The sequence below is a fragment of the Pestalotiopsis fici genome (assembly GCF_000516985.1).
Source record: "Pestalotiopsis fici W106-1 unplaced genomic scaffold PFICI_Scf_7, whole genome shotgun sequence".
Classification (NCBI taxonomy): Eukaryota; Fungi; Ascomycota; class Sordariomycetes; order Amphisphaeriales; family Sporocadaceae; genus Pestalotiopsis; species Pestalotiopsis fici.
The window spans coordinates 1,475,602-1,494,022 of NW_006917097.1; the positions used below are offsets into that span (position 1 = coordinate 1,475,602).

The 18,421-nt window shown below is 48.1% G+C and overlaps 4 protein-coding genes across 4 annotated transcripts; 3 read left to right on the forward strand and 1 right to left on the reverse strand.

Annotated features, from left to right (window-relative positions):
* Positions 1–220: 220 nt before the first annotated feature.
* On the forward strand, positions 221–808 carry PFICI_10109 (uncharacterized protein; the record flags this gene model as incomplete). The annotated part of the gene is made up of 2 exons (XM_007838690.1): positions 221–354; positions 499–808. The coding sequence occupies 2 exons, from the start codon at positions 221–223 to the stop codon at positions 806–808; spliced, it is 444 nt and encodes a 147-aa protein (XP_007836881.1).
* An 809-nt stretch (positions 809–1,617) lies between these two features.
* PFICI_10110 (uncharacterized protein) lies at positions 1,618–2,157 on the forward strand (the record flags this gene model as incomplete). The annotated part of the gene is made up of 1 exon (XM_007838691.1): positions 1,618–2,157. The coding sequence occupies one exon, from the start codon at positions 1,618–1,620 to the stop codon at positions 2,155–2,157; it is 540 nt and encodes a 179-aa protein (XP_007836882.1).
* A 5,285-nt stretch (positions 2,158–7,442) lies between these two features.
* On the forward strand, positions 7,443–9,593 carry PFICI_10111 (uncharacterized protein; the record flags this gene model as incomplete). The annotated part of the gene is made up of 3 exons (XM_007838692.1): positions 7,443–8,908; positions 8,977–9,072; positions 9,137–9,593. The coding sequence occupies 3 exons, from the start codon at positions 7,443–7,445 to the stop codon at positions 9,591–9,593; spliced, it is 2,019 nt and encodes a 672-aa protein (XP_007836883.1).
* A 6,787-nt stretch (positions 9,594–16,380) lies between these two features.
* PFICI_10112 (uncharacterized protein) lies at positions 16,381–18,307 on the reverse strand (the record flags this gene model as incomplete). The annotated part of the gene is made up of 2 exons (XM_007838693.1): positions 16,381–18,068; positions 18,124–18,307. The coding sequence occupies 2 exons, from the start codon at positions 18,305–18,307 to the stop codon at positions 16,381–16,383; spliced, it is 1,872 nt and encodes a 623-aa protein (XP_007836884.1).
* Positions 18,308–18,421: the final 114 nt, after the last annotated feature.

An 18,421-nucleotide genomic window follows, 5' to 3' on the forward strand; every position in this document is an offset into this window, starting at 1 on the left:
ACATGGCCATGCATTGTCCCGAAGGAGAGTTCACCAGGGCTGGTGTAAACCTGATATGCATGACTTCATAGCCCGAGTGTAAGTCGATCATGCAACAGGCGAGATGACCACTTATAATCCGTCCTTGCGCACTTGTTCTTTCCTCGTAACATACCTTAACTTAAGTAAGACTGCTTTATACATTCAGGAACAGTAAACAAACCATACAATTTTATACAAAATGTCGTCGATACTCAGATCCTCGCTGCGACAGTCGTCCCAAGCTGTCAAGCAATTCGGCAGTGTATCAACAAATCGAACATATGCGACCGCCGGAAAGCCACCAATGAGCCAAGGAGGATCTAATAGAAACATGTGAGCTTTACCTTTTGCAATTCTATCCAGTTGGAGTCGGATCACTTCTGACCTGGCTTGGGAACATTGGCGTTCATACTCCAGCCGGCCAAACAATGTTCCATATAAGACGCTATTACTGACATTTGGCATCCAACGTACTAGTATAATTGCCCTTGTGGGAGTTTCTCTCCCCACACTATACCTCTGGCAGACACGCAATTCACACTATCAGACCCGTAGCATAGACCACCCACCGCCGGCCGCTCTGAACAGCGACCCAGCCGCCAGGGCGCGGGCCGCACGCGAGGCTCTGGAGGAGCGTGGGGGTAAAGTTAAGTACGAACACCCCGAGGACCGCGAGCCCGAGCGCTTCAAGCCTGCCTTTGGTCGTCAGCACGAAAGGAAGAGGGTTGATGGACCTCCCGATGGTCGGAATCATCACGACCTACACGAGAAGCAGCGCCACCTTTGAGGACAATAATTTGGAAAGTCTGAATACATCAGGTCCAATGCAGAATGTCCATCAGGTACCAAATCACCAGCTATCATATGCTCAATAGTGTGATGTTGGAATACTCGTGGGGGATGAATCATCACTTGTCGCAATCGACCACTCTATGGGTTCATTGTATTTCTTGATGTCAAATGAAGTCATATACCTCATCAGCAAACTGAACCATCAAAATATGTAAAATTTACAAATTTAAGGAGGCCATACAAGTACGAATCACTTCATGCATAAAGGTCATACATCTGCCGGTCACCTTCTTAACATGGTGTACAAAGACAATCCCTATGATTGCACCATTGCTCAGACGCTGGAAAGACGAGACATTTGACACTGTAATTCTTAACATAGAGGCTCGATTGATGTGTGTTGGATACATTCCACTGGAATTCGATCCCGGTACATCCAGTCTGCCACTGGCATTCTCTTTCATGTCATTCTTGATCTGCAACACTCAACGTCTTAGAACATGATCACCAACGGCATATTCGATTGGCGTATGTCGGTAAGACCAAACATGATGTCTTATTCATGGGCTGTTAACATATGACAAAGGACACAAAAGATTTTAGGACTTATCACTGATTCAAATTCTGCCAAAATTGAAAAGAGTCTTATAATGAGACCCGATGATGTCCTTCATCAAACCCCCATCCCTCAATATAAGCCGATCCACGGCAACATAACAAAAGTATTCATCATAACGAGTCACGCTGAATCATCCACAAAAGTAATCAATAGACCCGTCAGCGCACATCACTATAATTGCAGCCATGGTATCTAACGTTCTTCATGTGCAGAACAATGGCCAGAACGAAGATCAATACAGTCCCTCAATAAGCAATACGGACGAGGATGATGGCGCGTACGGCATCTTCTGCTCGCTCATGGACCTCACTGATTCTTGGATGGAAGCGACGAAATCATCCAATGAACGCGATGAGTTGTACCACACTGCGGAAGCCATAGGAGTCGCAAAAGCTCCAAGCGACATTGTCAAGGCCGCTTTGACAGAATGCTGGGCATACTATTATTATAGTCAAGCTCAACTGGATTACCTGCGGACAGCCTCAAAGTTCAAGGTCTTGTCGATACGCACCCTCGTCGTGTGTGCACATGCCAATGAAGACTTTTATGAGATTGCGTCTGCAGAGCTCGACAAGGTCAAGAATCTCGACGCTGAGCTTGCACTGCAGCTTCAACGAGGGCTCTTGTCAATGGGGACACGGATAACAGTAAATATATTGAGAATGGCAACGACTGCTTTGGGCGATGCCATGGACAAGAATCAGAACCCCAAGTCTAGCTCTTGAATCATGATCCTTGATCGCAAACACCTATTCCAATAATATGTTCAGTGCAGCTTGGGCGCAATCGAGCCGCAAATTATACCTACACAAAATAGTTCATGAAATCTACTGCTTCCCAAGATTGAATACAATACAATACAATACGTGTCGAAGAGACCAAGACACGAATACATTCTCCAGCGACGATATCAATAGACATGACCCAATCGACAATAATAAAATGAGCAGAGCCATCATCGACTCAGTCGGATCCAGAGAATTGTGCTAAACGAACCGAATCAATGTCCCACGAGCTCACATTGCTGAGCGTAATTGATGTAGAGCGGCTGCTCAGTAAAGCAAAATCTTTTCCACGGCTTTCAATGGCAATGCTAGTGACCCTTTCGCTCGGTGGATTAGCAATGGTCAAGGAACCTTATTTCATGGATTCTTGATTCCCTCACCATATGTATTCAGAAAAGTCCCCTTGGTGCCGCCGAGTCCGTCGGATACCTTTTAAGCCAGGCCGTACGATGCCTTTGCCAACATAAGATTTGTTGACTTGATTATTGGCTACAAGAGTGCTATCACCTCTGTCTGCGTCTTGGGAATCTGAAGTCCATCGTAATCCGATCTAATGAGCTCATAAATGTTCACGAAAGCACCACTATTAATCGCCGCAAGTGGAAGTTGCTCTGCGTTTTCGGCTGTTCGGCTATTTCCCCCATGAACAGCGCTGATAGTTGTACCAGTGGTGGATGCTTGTAGGTTGAAGCTTGCGACCTTGTCGGGCGCGTGATTGATGATGAAGTCTAAGAAGTCAAAGTCATAATACTGCTCGTCTCCGATATAGTCCCACTAATATTATGTGAAGTGGGAAGGAGAGGGATAAGAAGTTGCTTGAGGAAGACTGTAACGTGACTCAAAGTGAATTTTCTTGTCCTTATTTCTACTGAATACTGCCGGTCGTATGAATGATTTACTCTCATGAATTTGCTATGACAGCATCTATAGCACTTTCATCGCTTGACTCGTGCGAAGTTGCTGCGAGATAGGTTGCATAATTCGCCAGACTGCCAATGATAAGTTGTGGATTATCCACTCATAGAGGATTGTAGACATGTATTGTGATAGGGAAAATATATATTGACGCTGAAGAAAGGCGAATGAGGAACCCAGCTCACAACTGATACCCAACTGCCTGTTGTGTATATGTAGTGGCAGGTATGTTTGCTGCATGATGCATGCGATCCGCGTACTCCGACTGGGGTACTTCAAAGAATTTCTTGAATCACTTCAAGTGCATAACCAATATACGAGGTATAGTATGGCTATGACCGGCTCAACATGACCTAGTCAATGGCTGTAATGACTCACACGATCGAAGCTACAAAGCCTCATGTAAGTTCTATAGCATAATGTTTGTTGTGTATACCGTGCTTGAGCGAGGAACGTGATAAGGATAATCAATGCATGCATATCTGTGAGAGGAGTTCGGTACAGACCTCCTAGCAAGCAACTGCTATGAGTACCTATCAACTAGTATCCTACGCCGAGAACTGAATCTGATAGTCATCTTTCGTGCGAAGCTCTCGGCATGGAGAGACTGAAAATCGTCTACCAGGAGCGCCCCGGACGACCATTGCTCATTGAAGGTGAACTTGGCGTGTGCGAAAATCAAGACATTGGCATGAGCTGCCGCGGGCACATCCGAAGCAAGACAAATAAATCAATGCAGCCCCGAGATAGCTCCGTTGCTTCCCGGGCCCCACTGCGACGGATCTGCGAACCGGACTGCGATCAGGGACTTTGTGGCCTCCCACCCTCCATAGGTAGGTATGCATCATGGACTGGTGGGTAGAGCACAAGGATGACTGGGCAGTCACGGCTGTGTCGATAGGTGCACAGCATTGCGGCTTGCAGAAAACCATTGAGGCGATCAGCGGGCGGAAGTGCGATGCAATGATGGATGCGACTTGCGGAGTATGTATTTCGGTGACACACAAGTCACAGAGTCGAGATTACATACTCCAAACGGCACGGCCAGCATAGCCAGGACACTGTTCGTATAGTCAATCCCGCGAAGTGTGGGGAGTATATCCAAGTAAGCCCGCATACATACAGCCCTGGGCGGTGCATCTACCCGCAAGGCAGTTTGTTCGTCTACGACAAGCCGTACCAGCAGCGCCTTTTCCCTGCGTCCCTTTTTGACTTTTTGCGATTATATCCAAAATAAAATCAACATTTATTTCGAAATTCATGTTATATCTTCAAAACAGGGAACGGAAAAATAAAAAAAGCCACAAATGCCATTGTTGCATGTCTGCCTTATCCGGACGCTTGGGGAGACATAGCCCATGTTACAAGCGATGTCATTGATCAAAAAGCACTGCCAGCTCAGCGGTATTTCAGCAGATGACCTTAATTTTTATGCACGTCCAGGTCAGACCCTCCCCCCTCTACGGCGGTGAGATATCGCTAAGGCGGGCGGGGGGGACAGGCACCCCATCTCCAGCTCATTGGGTGTTTCGGCGCTCACGGGGGGGTTTTCGAATGATAGTGGGGGGTTCTTCCCGCTGAACCTGTTACCTTGTCCAACACGACATGTGACGGGCATCATGATGCTGGAAACCCGAGCCGTGAGCACGGTCCGCTGCTATTATGACGCAAACCCGAGAGTTGCGTGCTGTTTGATAAAAGTCAAGTGAGATGCTGGAAATCCTCTTGCAATGTCTGCCACAATGAGTTGGCACCTTCTCTATCAATGCTAGGTGTGATGACTCGCCGAGACGGCGGACAAGTGGTAAAAGATACGGTCGAGCCAACGCACACCAAAAAAGAAACCTCCAACTAGAGTATAGCGCCCGCTGTCCCGGGGACGGGTTCCAAGTCGAGGCTGTTGGGTTCAAAAAGGCGCAGGTTGGTATCGCACCGCCCGGGTAATGTACCGCGGAATGGTGGGATACATTGGGTACGTCTACTGAAACTTATACCAAATACTGCCCACGGACAACGCCTATATGCAATGCACAGTCGTGGTGGACTGCACGGCGTCGTCGCGGCATGGTGAACGGTGACCTGTTGAGCATTTCCGCCTCTCGTCTCCAATCCTATCAATTTGCATTTCTTCGCCATGAGTCAGAGAGCAACTGCATACCTACCCACCTAGGTATGCTATAATCTCGACCTGAAATGCGATCTGGGGGAGGCTGCAGCTGTACCAGAATAGAAGGCCCGTCAGTCACAATCAAAGGTGCGCCCGGCATCTTGGTGAAAGCACTGCCTATTATTTTATTCCGACTTTCATACATGTTTGCTACGGCAGTTGAGATCCACAGACTCAGGGCCTTGATTTGTTGATGCCCACAAACTAGGCAAAAAAGCTTGGTCAAGTCCCCTGCTACTCTACTAAGGAAAAAAAAAAAAGCCCCCATGAAATCAAGAAAATAGAAATAAAATCTCAAAACTCGTAGTTTTTTTTATTTATTTATGTTTTTATTTCTTTTTTATTTTCAACTAGAGGGGCCAGATAAGGTACTGCTCAATCGTGAGTATCATGTCTCACACTGACGTGGTCTGTCCCAAATGTCTCAACACGGGCACATGGCTCAACGTGACACAAAATGACGGCCGCAACCCCATTCGATCCGCCATTCCCCCGAAAGTACCCCAGCTTTGTCCAGCTACTGGCTGGTTCAGCCTTGCGTTTGAATTCTTCCGATGCTAGTTGGTGAACCAGATCGTTGGGGCCGCCGAGATCCCACTTGGCAACCCTCCATGAATGGGCGGTTGGAGTTACTCTCACACATGTCGTTTGGCACGCGACGCGCTATCGAGATCGCAGTCGAATATTCATATATGGCTCTGCGGTACCAATCTTGGTTCATCGGACTATGTCTTTCAGAGGTTGCAGACATATTGCAAAATTGTTGTATATGCTGCGCAGCGAATGCAAATGATGTAATATGAATCAGCTTGTGGTAGCTAGTTGGATCGCTTTGTAGATTAACTGAATCAATAGCAACTCATGGTCATCTGATGTGTATCTCGATGTCAGAGCTGGAATAATCTCTTTCATTGTATTGAATCTGTTATTATATTATCAATAGTTGTTTTATATAATTTAATTCTATCTTTGTTGTGTAACATATGTCGATTTCAAAGTATTTATGTATATAGATCAATGAAGATCTGGGCCCGTCTTATGGTGTCAGGTCGTGGGCTTGGCCGGCGTTGATAATATGATCATATTTGATAACGAGACACGACCTATTGACGTCCTGTCAGTGAGAGCCGAAATAGTCTCTCAACGCAAGTTAGGTATGTTATGAAAGTGGGCTATGCCGCATCATTTCATCGGTATCTACATTACAAGACTCTCACCCGCCACAAAGGACAGGAAGCATGCATATATTTCTTATAGTTTTGCGTGATAACATGCTTTTCAAGTAGTTTGTATGAGCTAACGTTGTTTCATTCTCCTTCTGAACGCCTCGCAATCGCAACATATCCAAATCATTGACCATTATGTTGCTGCCCTAAATCTTCCTTCTATCAGTCTATTTGCCCAGTGAAAAGAGAAAAAAAAAGTTCCTATACACCCTTGTCTGAGATCATCGTGCAACAGGGCATCGTGGAGCGCGTGTGCTTAGAATGGAGTTTTGTTCCTTAAATAAAAGACGACGCTTATTAAATATCAAGATTTTCCCCTGTTCCTGAATCCCAAAATGGCCGCTATTGCCACTTCTGTCGCATGGTATTTACAATCGATAATTTCCACGGTCTGAATGGATTCATCCAAGATCGAATAAACTATTTCAAGGAAATAATTGAATTTGTTGCCTGGGGTATGTTCAGAAGTTTGGCGGTGCAACAACAGCAGCTCATTGTCCGCCACCTGCCTAGCGCTGGCGACACCCGCATAGCGGCGCTGGCGGCGGATATGATTCATTTTGAACCATCTGGTAAACATTTCAGCCTGGGGAGTCATAGGTCTGGCCAAGGGGCAAATTCAGTGTTTAAAAGTGCCATGAAGCAATTGGCTATTCCATTTCCAAATATCGCACCTCAATCTTTTGGGACTTGGCGTCCTGTCCTCTTTTAAAATCCTCGAGCATTGATTGAACCATATATATTACAAATACTGTGGACAGCCAGCACAGCTAATCCATTGGTTGCCTGCCGTTTCCCTCAGAGGGCAACCAAACGCCCCACAGCGCTCAAGTACAGCGGCCATCATTACATCAGACCACGTGCTCAAAATTCCACAATCCAGAGTGTTTGCAGCGCCGACATCTACGTTGCTCATCATGAGTCAAAGAACAGAAGCTGCACAATCCAATCGCGTTGTGCCAAAGCCTGTGCCTCAATCCCAGACCCAAGATCCGAGGAAATACCAGATTGAGCAGCTCAAGAAGCGATTCGCCGCGCAGATATCGAACCTTCAAAATGGCGTCACAAACGTGTCGTTTCACCTCAAGCCGTCAGATCCCGACTTTCCCTTTGAGTTGGACTATTTAGATTGCGAGGTGCAAGTCCCAAGGCACTATCCACAAGAAGCCCCTCTTCTTCGGGTGAAGAACAAGGACATCCCGCGCGGATTCAGTATCAACATTGAGGCTGGATGGGACAAGCTCGTGGGCGAGAGGCAGAGTGCTACTCTTCTGAACCTTACCAATGCACTGGATAAGAACCTCGAGGCATTCTTGTCAGAGCAGAAGTCCGAGACGGTGACGCTCATGACGTTCAAGGACACCAGGCACCTAGACAGCTCACCGGCAACCTCGGGCGAGAACAGTGTCCGAGAGGCGACACCACAACCTGTCAAGGCGCCAGTACCCGCGAGGCCGTATGTCCTAGATGAGTCTTTCACTAGAGAGCAAATGATAGAGGCCAAAGCTAGACGAGCTCAAGAAACGAGGCAGCTGGAAGCACGCATGGGTCGCATGTCCCTCTTCCATAAATCCGCCGATGGCATAGTCTACACGCTCCCGCTGGACCCCAGGCGCCGATCGGAGCTGCCGACTGAACTTCGCCCTGTCAATTCCGTTCAGTTGATCATTCCGCTACTTTACCCGCTGCAGCCCTTGAGAATTCTGTTGAACGATGTCGAGTCACAGGATGCAGAAGCGCTGGAGGAGTTATTTTTCGCCCGTGCTTCTCAGCAGAAACAAATGACCTTGATGAGTCACCTAAACTACCTTGCGCAGAATATTCATGTCTTGGCAAAGACAGCCCACTCTGCCCTCGCGCGGACTACGTTGGAATCGCAGAATGCTGGCGTGGAGCAGCATGCAGCAGACCTGGACATACGTACTCCCGTGGACAAGGATGGAAAGACTCATATCCAAGTTATCCCGCGGCCTCCAGAATGGACACTCATAGACGAGCATGGAAATTCCGAGGATTCAAGCGATGACTGGGACTCGGAAGACGACTCTGATGGTGGCGGCGTTTTAGTGGAACGAATGAACACGAGTGTCTACGAGGCTGCACATCAAGTCGAAAGTGGAACATCAATCTCGTTTCCCCTCGTGGAACTACACGGTATCGAGTTGCTACAAGTCATTATTCTTGGCCTCAACGTAAAGTGCGAGCGATGCCGGACCATCAATGAAGTGACTGGACTGAAGCCCAACATGGAGAAGGCCAGCAGTTGCAAGAAGTGTGCTACGGCTTTCACAGTAAAATTCAGACCCGAGATGGTTCACCAGAACTCGGTCCGAGCAGGGTTCATAGATGTCGCAGGTTGTACTGTTGCTGACATGCTTCCGAGGTGAGTCTCACAGATTGATTGTATGATTCGGAGTTCTAGAGGGCAAATATGCTAACGTAGAGTAATAGTACATTTGTGCCTACCTGCGGCAGGTGTTCAACACCAGGCCTCGGTCTCGTATCCGTTCGAGGCGAGGTTACTACCAATGTCTGCCGAGAATGCCAGTACGTACTTCTGATATTTCTTGTACATTTGGAATCAAATTCACTAATACAACGTTCTGAACAGCGGAAAATTCACTTTCAAAATTCCAGAAGTCAAGTTCTTGGCCATATCACATGGTGCAGCTTTACCACCGTCCACGGGGCCCAAGCGACGTCAAGAGAAGCTCGGCCTCCACGCCGGCGAGCCGCTACCGGACCGAGGTACCTGCCCGCACTATAAACGTTCCTATAGATGGTTCCGATTCTCGTGCTGCGCCAAAGTGCACCCCTGCGACAAGTGCCACGACGCTGCCGAGGATCATATCAACGAATGGGCAAACCGCATGATTTGCGGTTGGTGTAGTCGAGAGCAAAACTACGCCGTCGAGGCATGCCTGTTTTGCGGCAGAAGTGTCATTGGTAGAAAAGGCCGCGGCTTCTGGGAGGGCGGCAGAGGCACGAGAGACAAGACCAGAATGAGTAGGAAAGACAAGAGAAAGTACCAGCGCGTGGGCGGCAGCGAGGCAAAGAAGAAGGACTAGCTCAAAACTCGTGTCACAAATCTACGTTGTGAATCTGTTTCGCTATGATGCGTGATTGTACTGTACGTACGTAGGCTGGAGAATGCCCTTTCCCACTCAGATGGTCACAACGTCCATAATTGGTTCACTTTCACAAGGGACGGAATTATAGTCTCGACTAATTCCCTAGGCATCGAGCAATGGAAATGCATCGATGACGACTTCCAAGTTGAAGTCTAGAGATGTGATTCAAGACATGTGCGTGTGCCGAGGCGTCTACAGTCGGCGGTTGATGGGACGAACAGCGGGCGCTTAGACGGGAGAGGTCACAAGCAGCATCTACCCGCGGGGACTAGAACGCGGAACGCCCATTTGCGGAGAACCCGGGGGAAAACAGGTGGGTTAGGTGCTTGCTATCAGTGCTAATACCGACAATGTGATTGCATCCACAGAATCGATCATCTTTGTGTGTGCATAATCCAATCTGCTTACGATTTCATCTTGTCACATTTTATCAGGGCGCATCGCCCGGTGCATAGATGACAAGTTTTGTACAAAAATAAATTGTACATGATAAACAGCCGCCGGAGAAGCAGGACTAAAATCATCATCCATCACCTGAGCAATGTTTTTCCGCAGTAGGTAGTAAGGTAGGCGTCCAGGACATCGCGTATCGCAGAGTACATTCTGCACGTCCATCTTGCATCGGCACTTGACGAGAATGGGCCCGCGGTAAAAATAATGGCTCGGGTGAGATTTGTTTTTCAACATGGTCACACACACTCACGTATGAGAATGAACCAAGTACAGGTCTCACTGCTACACTGCCGGTAGACGTTAGTTGGGAGGCTTCGAGAACAACAGACTGACCAGGTTTACACCACACTAGAATGAAACGCAGCAAGGTCCTTAGCGCTTCATCTTTGGAGAAACAGGAGCTGCAATTATTCAGTGGAAAAGAATAAAATGGAATATTATATTTGGACGAGAAGATAATAATAATAAGAATAATAATTTATTATTTTATTTCATACTGGTTTTACTATTATTTCCCTCCCCTTGCAACCCAAACTGCGCCAGGTACCCTTCCTTTGGCCTCGGAAATCCCGCGCCGACGCTTTGGTAGTGAGCGGAGATGGTCCTCGGTTCCATGGATTTTTTAAAATAAGATGACACAGTGATCTTCATATGGTCACAATTGTTCTTTGGTTATGCCATGACCTTTTTTTTCTTTACCCGATCTCGTCTTTTTTTATTCTCCTGCCAACAAAAGATGGGGCTGCAATAAGGCGTGTCCCGGAAGACTACCGAAGTTTCTCCTCTCCCCTAGCATTTACCCACGATCAGATGCAAGCATGGCAGTTGAATGCAGGCATCTTGGCCAAATTAAGTTTGGACCATAAATATACTTTGGTGATTCAGCAGGGAGCGGCACCTACATGCCGACCGACACCTGAAGTAGCCTTGTGGTGGAGAGCATGTTAGCTTGAATTCGCTTCGACGATGGATGTCGCTGGAGTTTTTTACTCGGGTGTCAAAAATGTTGGTGCTTTTACGAGTTGATTGCGAAATGCGAATGGGGACAATAACAGAAGACGCTCGACCGTTGGGCCAGTTCGCGATCCCCCATGGAGGTCGTGGGGTGGCTTTTTGCCATACGCATCGCATGCCCTGGTTCCTGGGAATATCCACCGGGGGGAACTTGATCGCGATCCGAAGCTTCGGGAATGGAGAAAAATAAAATCATATAATACCCATAAAATATTTTTTTATCCCCGAAAAAAATAAAAAAAAATAAAATAAAAGCCAGTCATTGATTTATTCAAACCCTCCCCTGTCGAGGCTTCGGTCACCCAAATGGGATTTTGGCCTGGGATGAAGTTGCCGTAGTCTTTTGCCATGTGAAGCAACTTGAACCCCATTACCCTAGCTAGCAGCCGAGGGTAAGGTACGGAATGGGATCCGTGCAAATAGCAGACATTCGATTTCCCATGGCTCGAAACAGGAGATACGCAATAGGGAACGCGTGGATGGCTTTCATCAGGGCATAAACATTTAAACCCAGACGTAGAGAGAGGGGATGATTGCGGAGGGGGCTTGCTTTCTCATGACCAACTGACCCATGCTCTTTCTCTCTCTTTTCCTCTCGCGACGCAAGCCACTCGCAAGTTTAATGTTACACCCTGGTTCGGCCCGACGGGTTGGCTCGCGCTGAAGGATGCCTTATTGAAGCCAAAGTTGAGGTTGGATTCAGCAATACCATGTGTCGTCAACTTCTTTGGTTGAACAAGAGATGATGAGGCAGAGGACTTTATTTTCTTCCTCGCATGATCTATTTCCACTACAGGGTAAAGCCTGACATCCATTTCTTGTAGCCTTTTCATATTTCGAAAGACTTGGTTTGGCCAAGCTGTCATGGCACACAAAGTGTTGAATATCACGACATTTCCCGCTCAACTCATGCCAAGAACCTCGTGATGACAAGAATTGACTACTACGGAAAGCTTCAACTTTGATCACGATCCAGCCAGCCACCGCAATGTAAGCCGGACCGTTGAAAAAAGCCATGTGCGCTTCTCGCGGCCGCTGTATCGCTCTCCGAAAGGTCATGTTCATCTCTTGGACCAGATGAGGGCGCATCGCTAGCGGATCCGGGGAAACGGCTCAGTAGACCAGGACCCCGGTACGATAATCCCGGCAACGGTCGTCAACGCTGCACACCGGTCGGCTCTCGCTCGCGGCATCCCTTAGTATTTCATAATGAGCAGGCCCCCTTGGCATTCTTCCAACTCGTCTGCCGTGCTTGGATGGAGAGGAGGAAAAGACTGCTGCGGCAGCATGTTGACCGCAGTGGATCGTGTCAATTCCGCGGAATGGAGCCTGGGAGGGTCAACGGCAGAGGATGCTACGTCGTCCAAATCAAGATAGGTAGCCAACATCACGTAGTATCACCTGGTCCAAACGGAAAGCTACTATGCTCTGTACGCATGGCTGAGCGCCGCATTTGTGATGTGGAATCAGGATTCCGAGCCGCCTTTGGCACTACGAACGGCTTGAGCCTCAAAGAAATCCCAGGTCGCTGAGCCGCCGTTGCATTATAGTAATTCGTGAACCAAGAGTGAATATAGCCCGTTCCTGTCAAAAAATCTAAATTAGGAGATCTTGCAACAGAGGCTTTGCTGCTTCGCAATCGTTCGCAAGCGAATGGGGCACTTATTAACATGGCTGCCTTATAACACTTGCAATTGTAATGAATGTCGTAGCGTGTAGGTTCACCCAGGCATCGTGCTGGGTTCATTATCCGCTGTCGATCTTAGCACGGAAATGATACAAGGTAGAGACTGTTTATTCAGCTTTGATCGATATAAAAAATCACGAAAAATAATGAATAAATATTATATTTTTTTATTTACAAAATAAAAATCCATCTCCCTGTTGCGATCGTGCGTCCTTACACCATGCAACGCTCTCACCCGCTAACACTAGCCGCCTATAACCCCCGGCTGAAGGAGATTCAATCTAGCACGGATATCGAAGAGACCGGGAATTCGCTGACTCAGGTTGGTACCTATGATGACATTGTCCCCTATCTGGTCAACCACGAGTTCCTTGGGATAGGTCAAGATCTACAATAAGGAAAAGCCTTCAATGACGTTTATGCATGTCTATCAAAGCTGCAGCCCTGCAGCTTCCGTTTGACCCTGTTCAATTCTTTTGAGTTTCCGCCAATTCTCCCCCATGCCAAGTGTAGGGCAGCCAAGTGATCGCTCAGTGTCGACGAGGGCCCAAGGGCCCAGGCCCAACACCAAAATCCAATCTCTAGGCGCCATGAATCGGATCAAATCTTAATAGTAGTAGGCTCTTTCTTCGTCACTACCCTATTGTGTATGCGGCGCAGTGTGCCTGGCATCCTGGCAATCGAGCTTCTTGAATATGGCATTCTTAAAGGAGACCTTTTGGTCGCTGATCCTCCATGCTGCCACTTTCCCGCGGGCATGCATCTCTACTGCCGAAATATGATCTGACTTCGGTACTGGTATGTAGGTAGTACAGACGTCCTACTTTTACGGTTTTGAAGCTAGCAAGCTGTCAGATTCTGTATTGTCTCGCTACGCTGAGCCCAACGGCCCCACCCCGGGTCTCACTGTTCGTGACAGTGGTGTGGGGGAGCGATAGGTATCCTAGCGGGCAGCCGGGGCCGCCATATTTTTCGTGTCAAGGCACTGAAGAGACCCTGGAAGTCTGACTCGAAAAGTATCATTGTGTACCATAGGGTAAAGGCAGACAGACAGACATGATTGATGCTCACGACAAGGGCGAAAATCCCCGACCGTGACATTTCTACAAAATGCGCATCCATTGCCCAATGGAGAGCATGAAGCGTGACATTGAATGCCCGTTTCGCACAGATTGGAGAGCCCTCCTCCAACTTGTCAAACCAGAAAGGGCTTGTTTGGGTACTAACTGGGCGGACTTGCTCACTATGAACCCCGACCGACGCTCAGCCTGTTTCACAAGTGACATAAGATGAGTACTAGGTAGTATTCCGTACGAAGTACCCTGAGAGTTCCCCTGAAACCGGGGGTGGGCATTGACTTGACCTTAGTACTGCCTTTTCAACCTACCAAAAGAAGAGGGCGCGCGCCCAACTTTATTTCAATTTCAAGCGGCCTCCTTCTCCTTGTATGCCCCAATCTGGACAAGCAATCTGACTCGAGAACGTGCACCGGGAGGCTAATTCCGGCGACCTGACCCGACATGAGTAGTTGTACTAGCTCGACCGCGCAGCCCCTTCTCCTCATCCTCCTCATTTGGGGGGAGCGTTTTCTAGAAAAGGTAAAAAAACGTGGTCGCAGGCATCTTGGCGCACTGCGAAAAGGACCCAATCAAGGGCTCAAAGTATCTAACCCGCAGGTACTCGGGAAACATCTAAATCACGATGGCTTCACTCGAAACCCCCCATACCGCTGATCTCGGCCGAGCTAACGCAGCCTTGTCACTGTCACTTCATGGTGGTATGTGCATACGTACCTTGTATGTGCCATGCAGCAAAGGTACTAGGCATTCGTCAGGGTCAAAGGATTAAAAATAAATGATAAATGATTTTTTTTTTTTAAAAAAAAAAGAAATAAAAAGAATTCGATTTTATAATTGAAATATTTCGCACAATGGAGCACGGCCGCTTAATTTCAATATATTCAGGATACTGCGTAAAGGTCATACATCCATTATTATCAGTATTATGGCCTGGCAATATAAAAGATGAATATTTTCGGGCCTTTTATGCAGTTGATTCTTCATCGGCTATAGAAACTACCTGCCAAGAATGTGACTTCTATACATTTGTCCATGTTTTCATAATATATACACCATGATAATCGAGATTAAATTGACAATAAATTGAATAAAAAAAAGTAAAACGATAAAATATTCCGACACGAGTTCCATGTGAGCATCAAGCCAGTGACCGAAATAACCGACATACCGAAGCGGCCGTGAATCAAAAACATCAGACGCAACGAATATAGCCCCTAGAAACAGGTTCTTCCTTGTACCAAACGGCAAATTTGTCACCCAGGTCAGTTACTGCTACCTTACAGAGTTCCAGATGAGAAAGTCAGAGGCATCGTCTACAGGCTAGCTAGCGTTGGCTAGGAATTTTAGGCACGTCCCTTCCGCCCGCACCTGCTCCCGAGCCCCACGATAGGATCATTGACAGGCAGGCCTAAGATTGACGGACACCTTGGAAGGTAGATAGGTATGCAAATTCCAACGTGACCATTAATCGTTTTCTCAACCTTGGCCAAGTCCCCTATTTTTTCTTCTTCTTTATTTTCCTTGAATCTGTAATCTCGACACCGTTCCTACTATGGTGTAAAGTACCGATAGGACATTATTGATTCGACAAGGTGCGGAAAGAAAAGAGCCTCGATGCCTGACATGTTTCAAACACTGATCACCAGGCCATGGCCAAGGGGACGCGATAGCGGCAGGCCCCGTACAGAACACGACAAAATGTCCAGGACGGCCGTGCGCCAGCGCCGTGTTTAGCTTTTTGGGATGAACAAAATCAATTTACAAGCCCGAGCGGCAGTTTTATTTGTATTTTTTTATATATTTTTTTATTGTTATTCCATGTGGTGTCACTATCGGAGCCATGGGCGAAGGCGTCTTGCTCTTTGACAGGTCCCTTTGAACCATTTTCTATCATAAAATAAAAGAAAGAAAAAAGAAAGTCACAAAGACGCCGTGTTCGAGTATGCCGCCACTGTGCGTAGAGTCCAATCGTAGGTATCAGCAGGGCTGTCTTATGTTGCCGAACCGTCTGTGGCGTGGCGTCGGGAACCTAATCTGAATCATCTTCAACGTCCGTACGAAGCACGTGGCATCAGAAGATGGGGAGGGCCTCGACGGCGTGGTACGTGCGAAAACTTGAGCCCCGGAAAGAAAAAAAGTCTCGGCGCCATGATCTGGGGAAACGGAGAAACACATATTGCTTGAGTTGTGTTACTTTTCCAGCGTTACTGGCCCAAAGCAGTGGTTGGCAAGCTGAAGATGGACAAACTATATCAAGTGGGTACTGACTTGGATACAGGCGAGGTGAGACTCTACATCATGAACGGTTAGGAATGGTTCATACCTATGATGCATCATTGGTGTATCAACGCCGAACACATGGCAGGCCACATCACGTACTAGAGTGCTTTCATAGAGCACAATGGAGAGAATCATATTCCATCATCGATAAGCTTTTTGTCTGATGGCTAGAACATGATGCCAAGATGCCGTAAGCTGGGACTATAGTAGTTTAATTCCGTTCCTTGATGATATCCGCGGCCTTTTCGGCCACGGCGTACATGGTCATCTGCAGGTGCGTGCCCGGGATAATGGGTATAATGGACGCATCCACAATAGACAGCTTCCGCGTTCCGTAGACACGGAGGTCCGGGCCGACGCAGCCACCCAACTCCTCCGGCATCATCGGGCAACTGCCGCTCGGGTGCGCAAAGCTGGGCCTCACGATGCCTGCTGCAATAGAACCCGCCAGAATCTCTTCATCGGTCTGATACTGGACCCCGGGCAAGTACTCGACAGGCGAGTACCGAGCGAGCCCTGGGAGAGACCAATGCTCGCGCTCTTTCCGTACCATGGACACAATCATGGTGGCATCCACCGGGTTCATGAGCGTGTTGAAGCGGACAATGGGCAGCGCACCGGGATCAGCGGGGTCAAGCGTTATGGTACCCCGTGACAATGGTTTTTGTAGGCTGGCCGTGGCAGAGCCGACAATGGACGGAATCAGCTCGCAGCAAGACGATTGATTGTGCCCAAGGAGGTGGCCCACAATGGATCGTTGCGCCTCAAACCCCTTGAGCAGCGCCGCGTCCTTGGCGTAGATATCTGGTAGATAGTCGAGCGCTCTCTGAGACGTAATGTTTCCAACAAGTTCTTCATGCCCTGCAACCACGCCCGGGAGAGTAAAATACAGAGCACTGTTCCCATTGTAACCTATGAGACCACTGGTATATGGACCTGTGCGGCTCTCCGTGTACTGTTCCCATGCAGTCTCATTAAATGTTGTATTTTTATCTAACGACTGAGGATCGGGAAACGACTGATTGGATATGTTGTAAGACATATAAACCACGGGGTGATCCTGGAAGTTTGATCCGACAGATGGCATATCCTTCTTGATTATAATATTTGCAGCTTCGAGGACGTCCTTTGATCCAAGGCCACTAAGCTGTAGGAGGTGAGGAGTGAATATGGCTCCGGCCGCGAGAACGACCTCCTTGTCAGCAAATACTTGCATGGTGGAGTTGTCTTCTCGAGACTGTATAACTACCCCATGGGCTACCAGTCCGTCGTCCTCAAAGATTATCTCGGTGACTCGGTGGCCCGTGAGAAGGTGCAGATTGGGACGAGTAGCATATGGCTCATAGTATGCAGCTCGCGCAGAGGACCGCGTGCCCGTCCGCGTGTCCATGTCGGTCGGTAGCCAGGACAAACCCATCGAGTCTCCGTCTGCTCCATCTGTGAGGTTTCGCGCCCCCGAGGCGATCCATGATGCCCTGACGACCTTGGTGTCGGGAAAAAAGGTACTGGCATGGCCGACCTGCACCGGCCCGTCGTCTCCCCAGACGGACGAATTCCAAGTGACATCATATTGCTCGGCGATCTCTGGCAGAGGTGGCGTATAATTGGTGCTCTTCGCAAAGTACGGGAAAAGCCCGTCCCAGCCCCAACCCGGGTTACCGAGTCGCTCCCAGGCATCGTAGTCACCAGATGATCCACGAGTGCAAGCCATGCCATTGATGATGGAACCACCCCCAACGACGGAACCGACATAGATGGTAAAGGTTTCATTATTGAGCCAGGTTTCTGGTGCCGAGCTAATATTCCACATGTCGGCTGGATTGGGCACCGTGGTAGCATAGGGGACCTCTGTCTTGTAGTTTTTATCAAGATAGCCATTTTCCACGACGAGCACAGTGTCTACGGTATCCGATCAGACTGATGATTCCAAAGCAGGTAATGGTGGCCGACTCACGGTTAGAAGTCTCGCTCAGTCGATTGGCGACTACCAATCCTGACAAGCCTCCTCCTACAATGACAAAGTCAAATGTGGTGTTGTTAAATTCCAGACTTGACGACAGTGAAGCTGCAATGGGGACCAAGAAAAGTAGCAATTGTGCAAGAGATGTAGACCCTGAAGGCCAAGAAGACAAATACATGGTGTCAAGTTAGGCGCAGGCCAATACCAGTAAGAGAAAAGTATACTATCGCAAAAGAGCAATAGTAGGAAAAGTTGACGAGAAATTATCACAGGTCTGAGTATAAAAAATCTT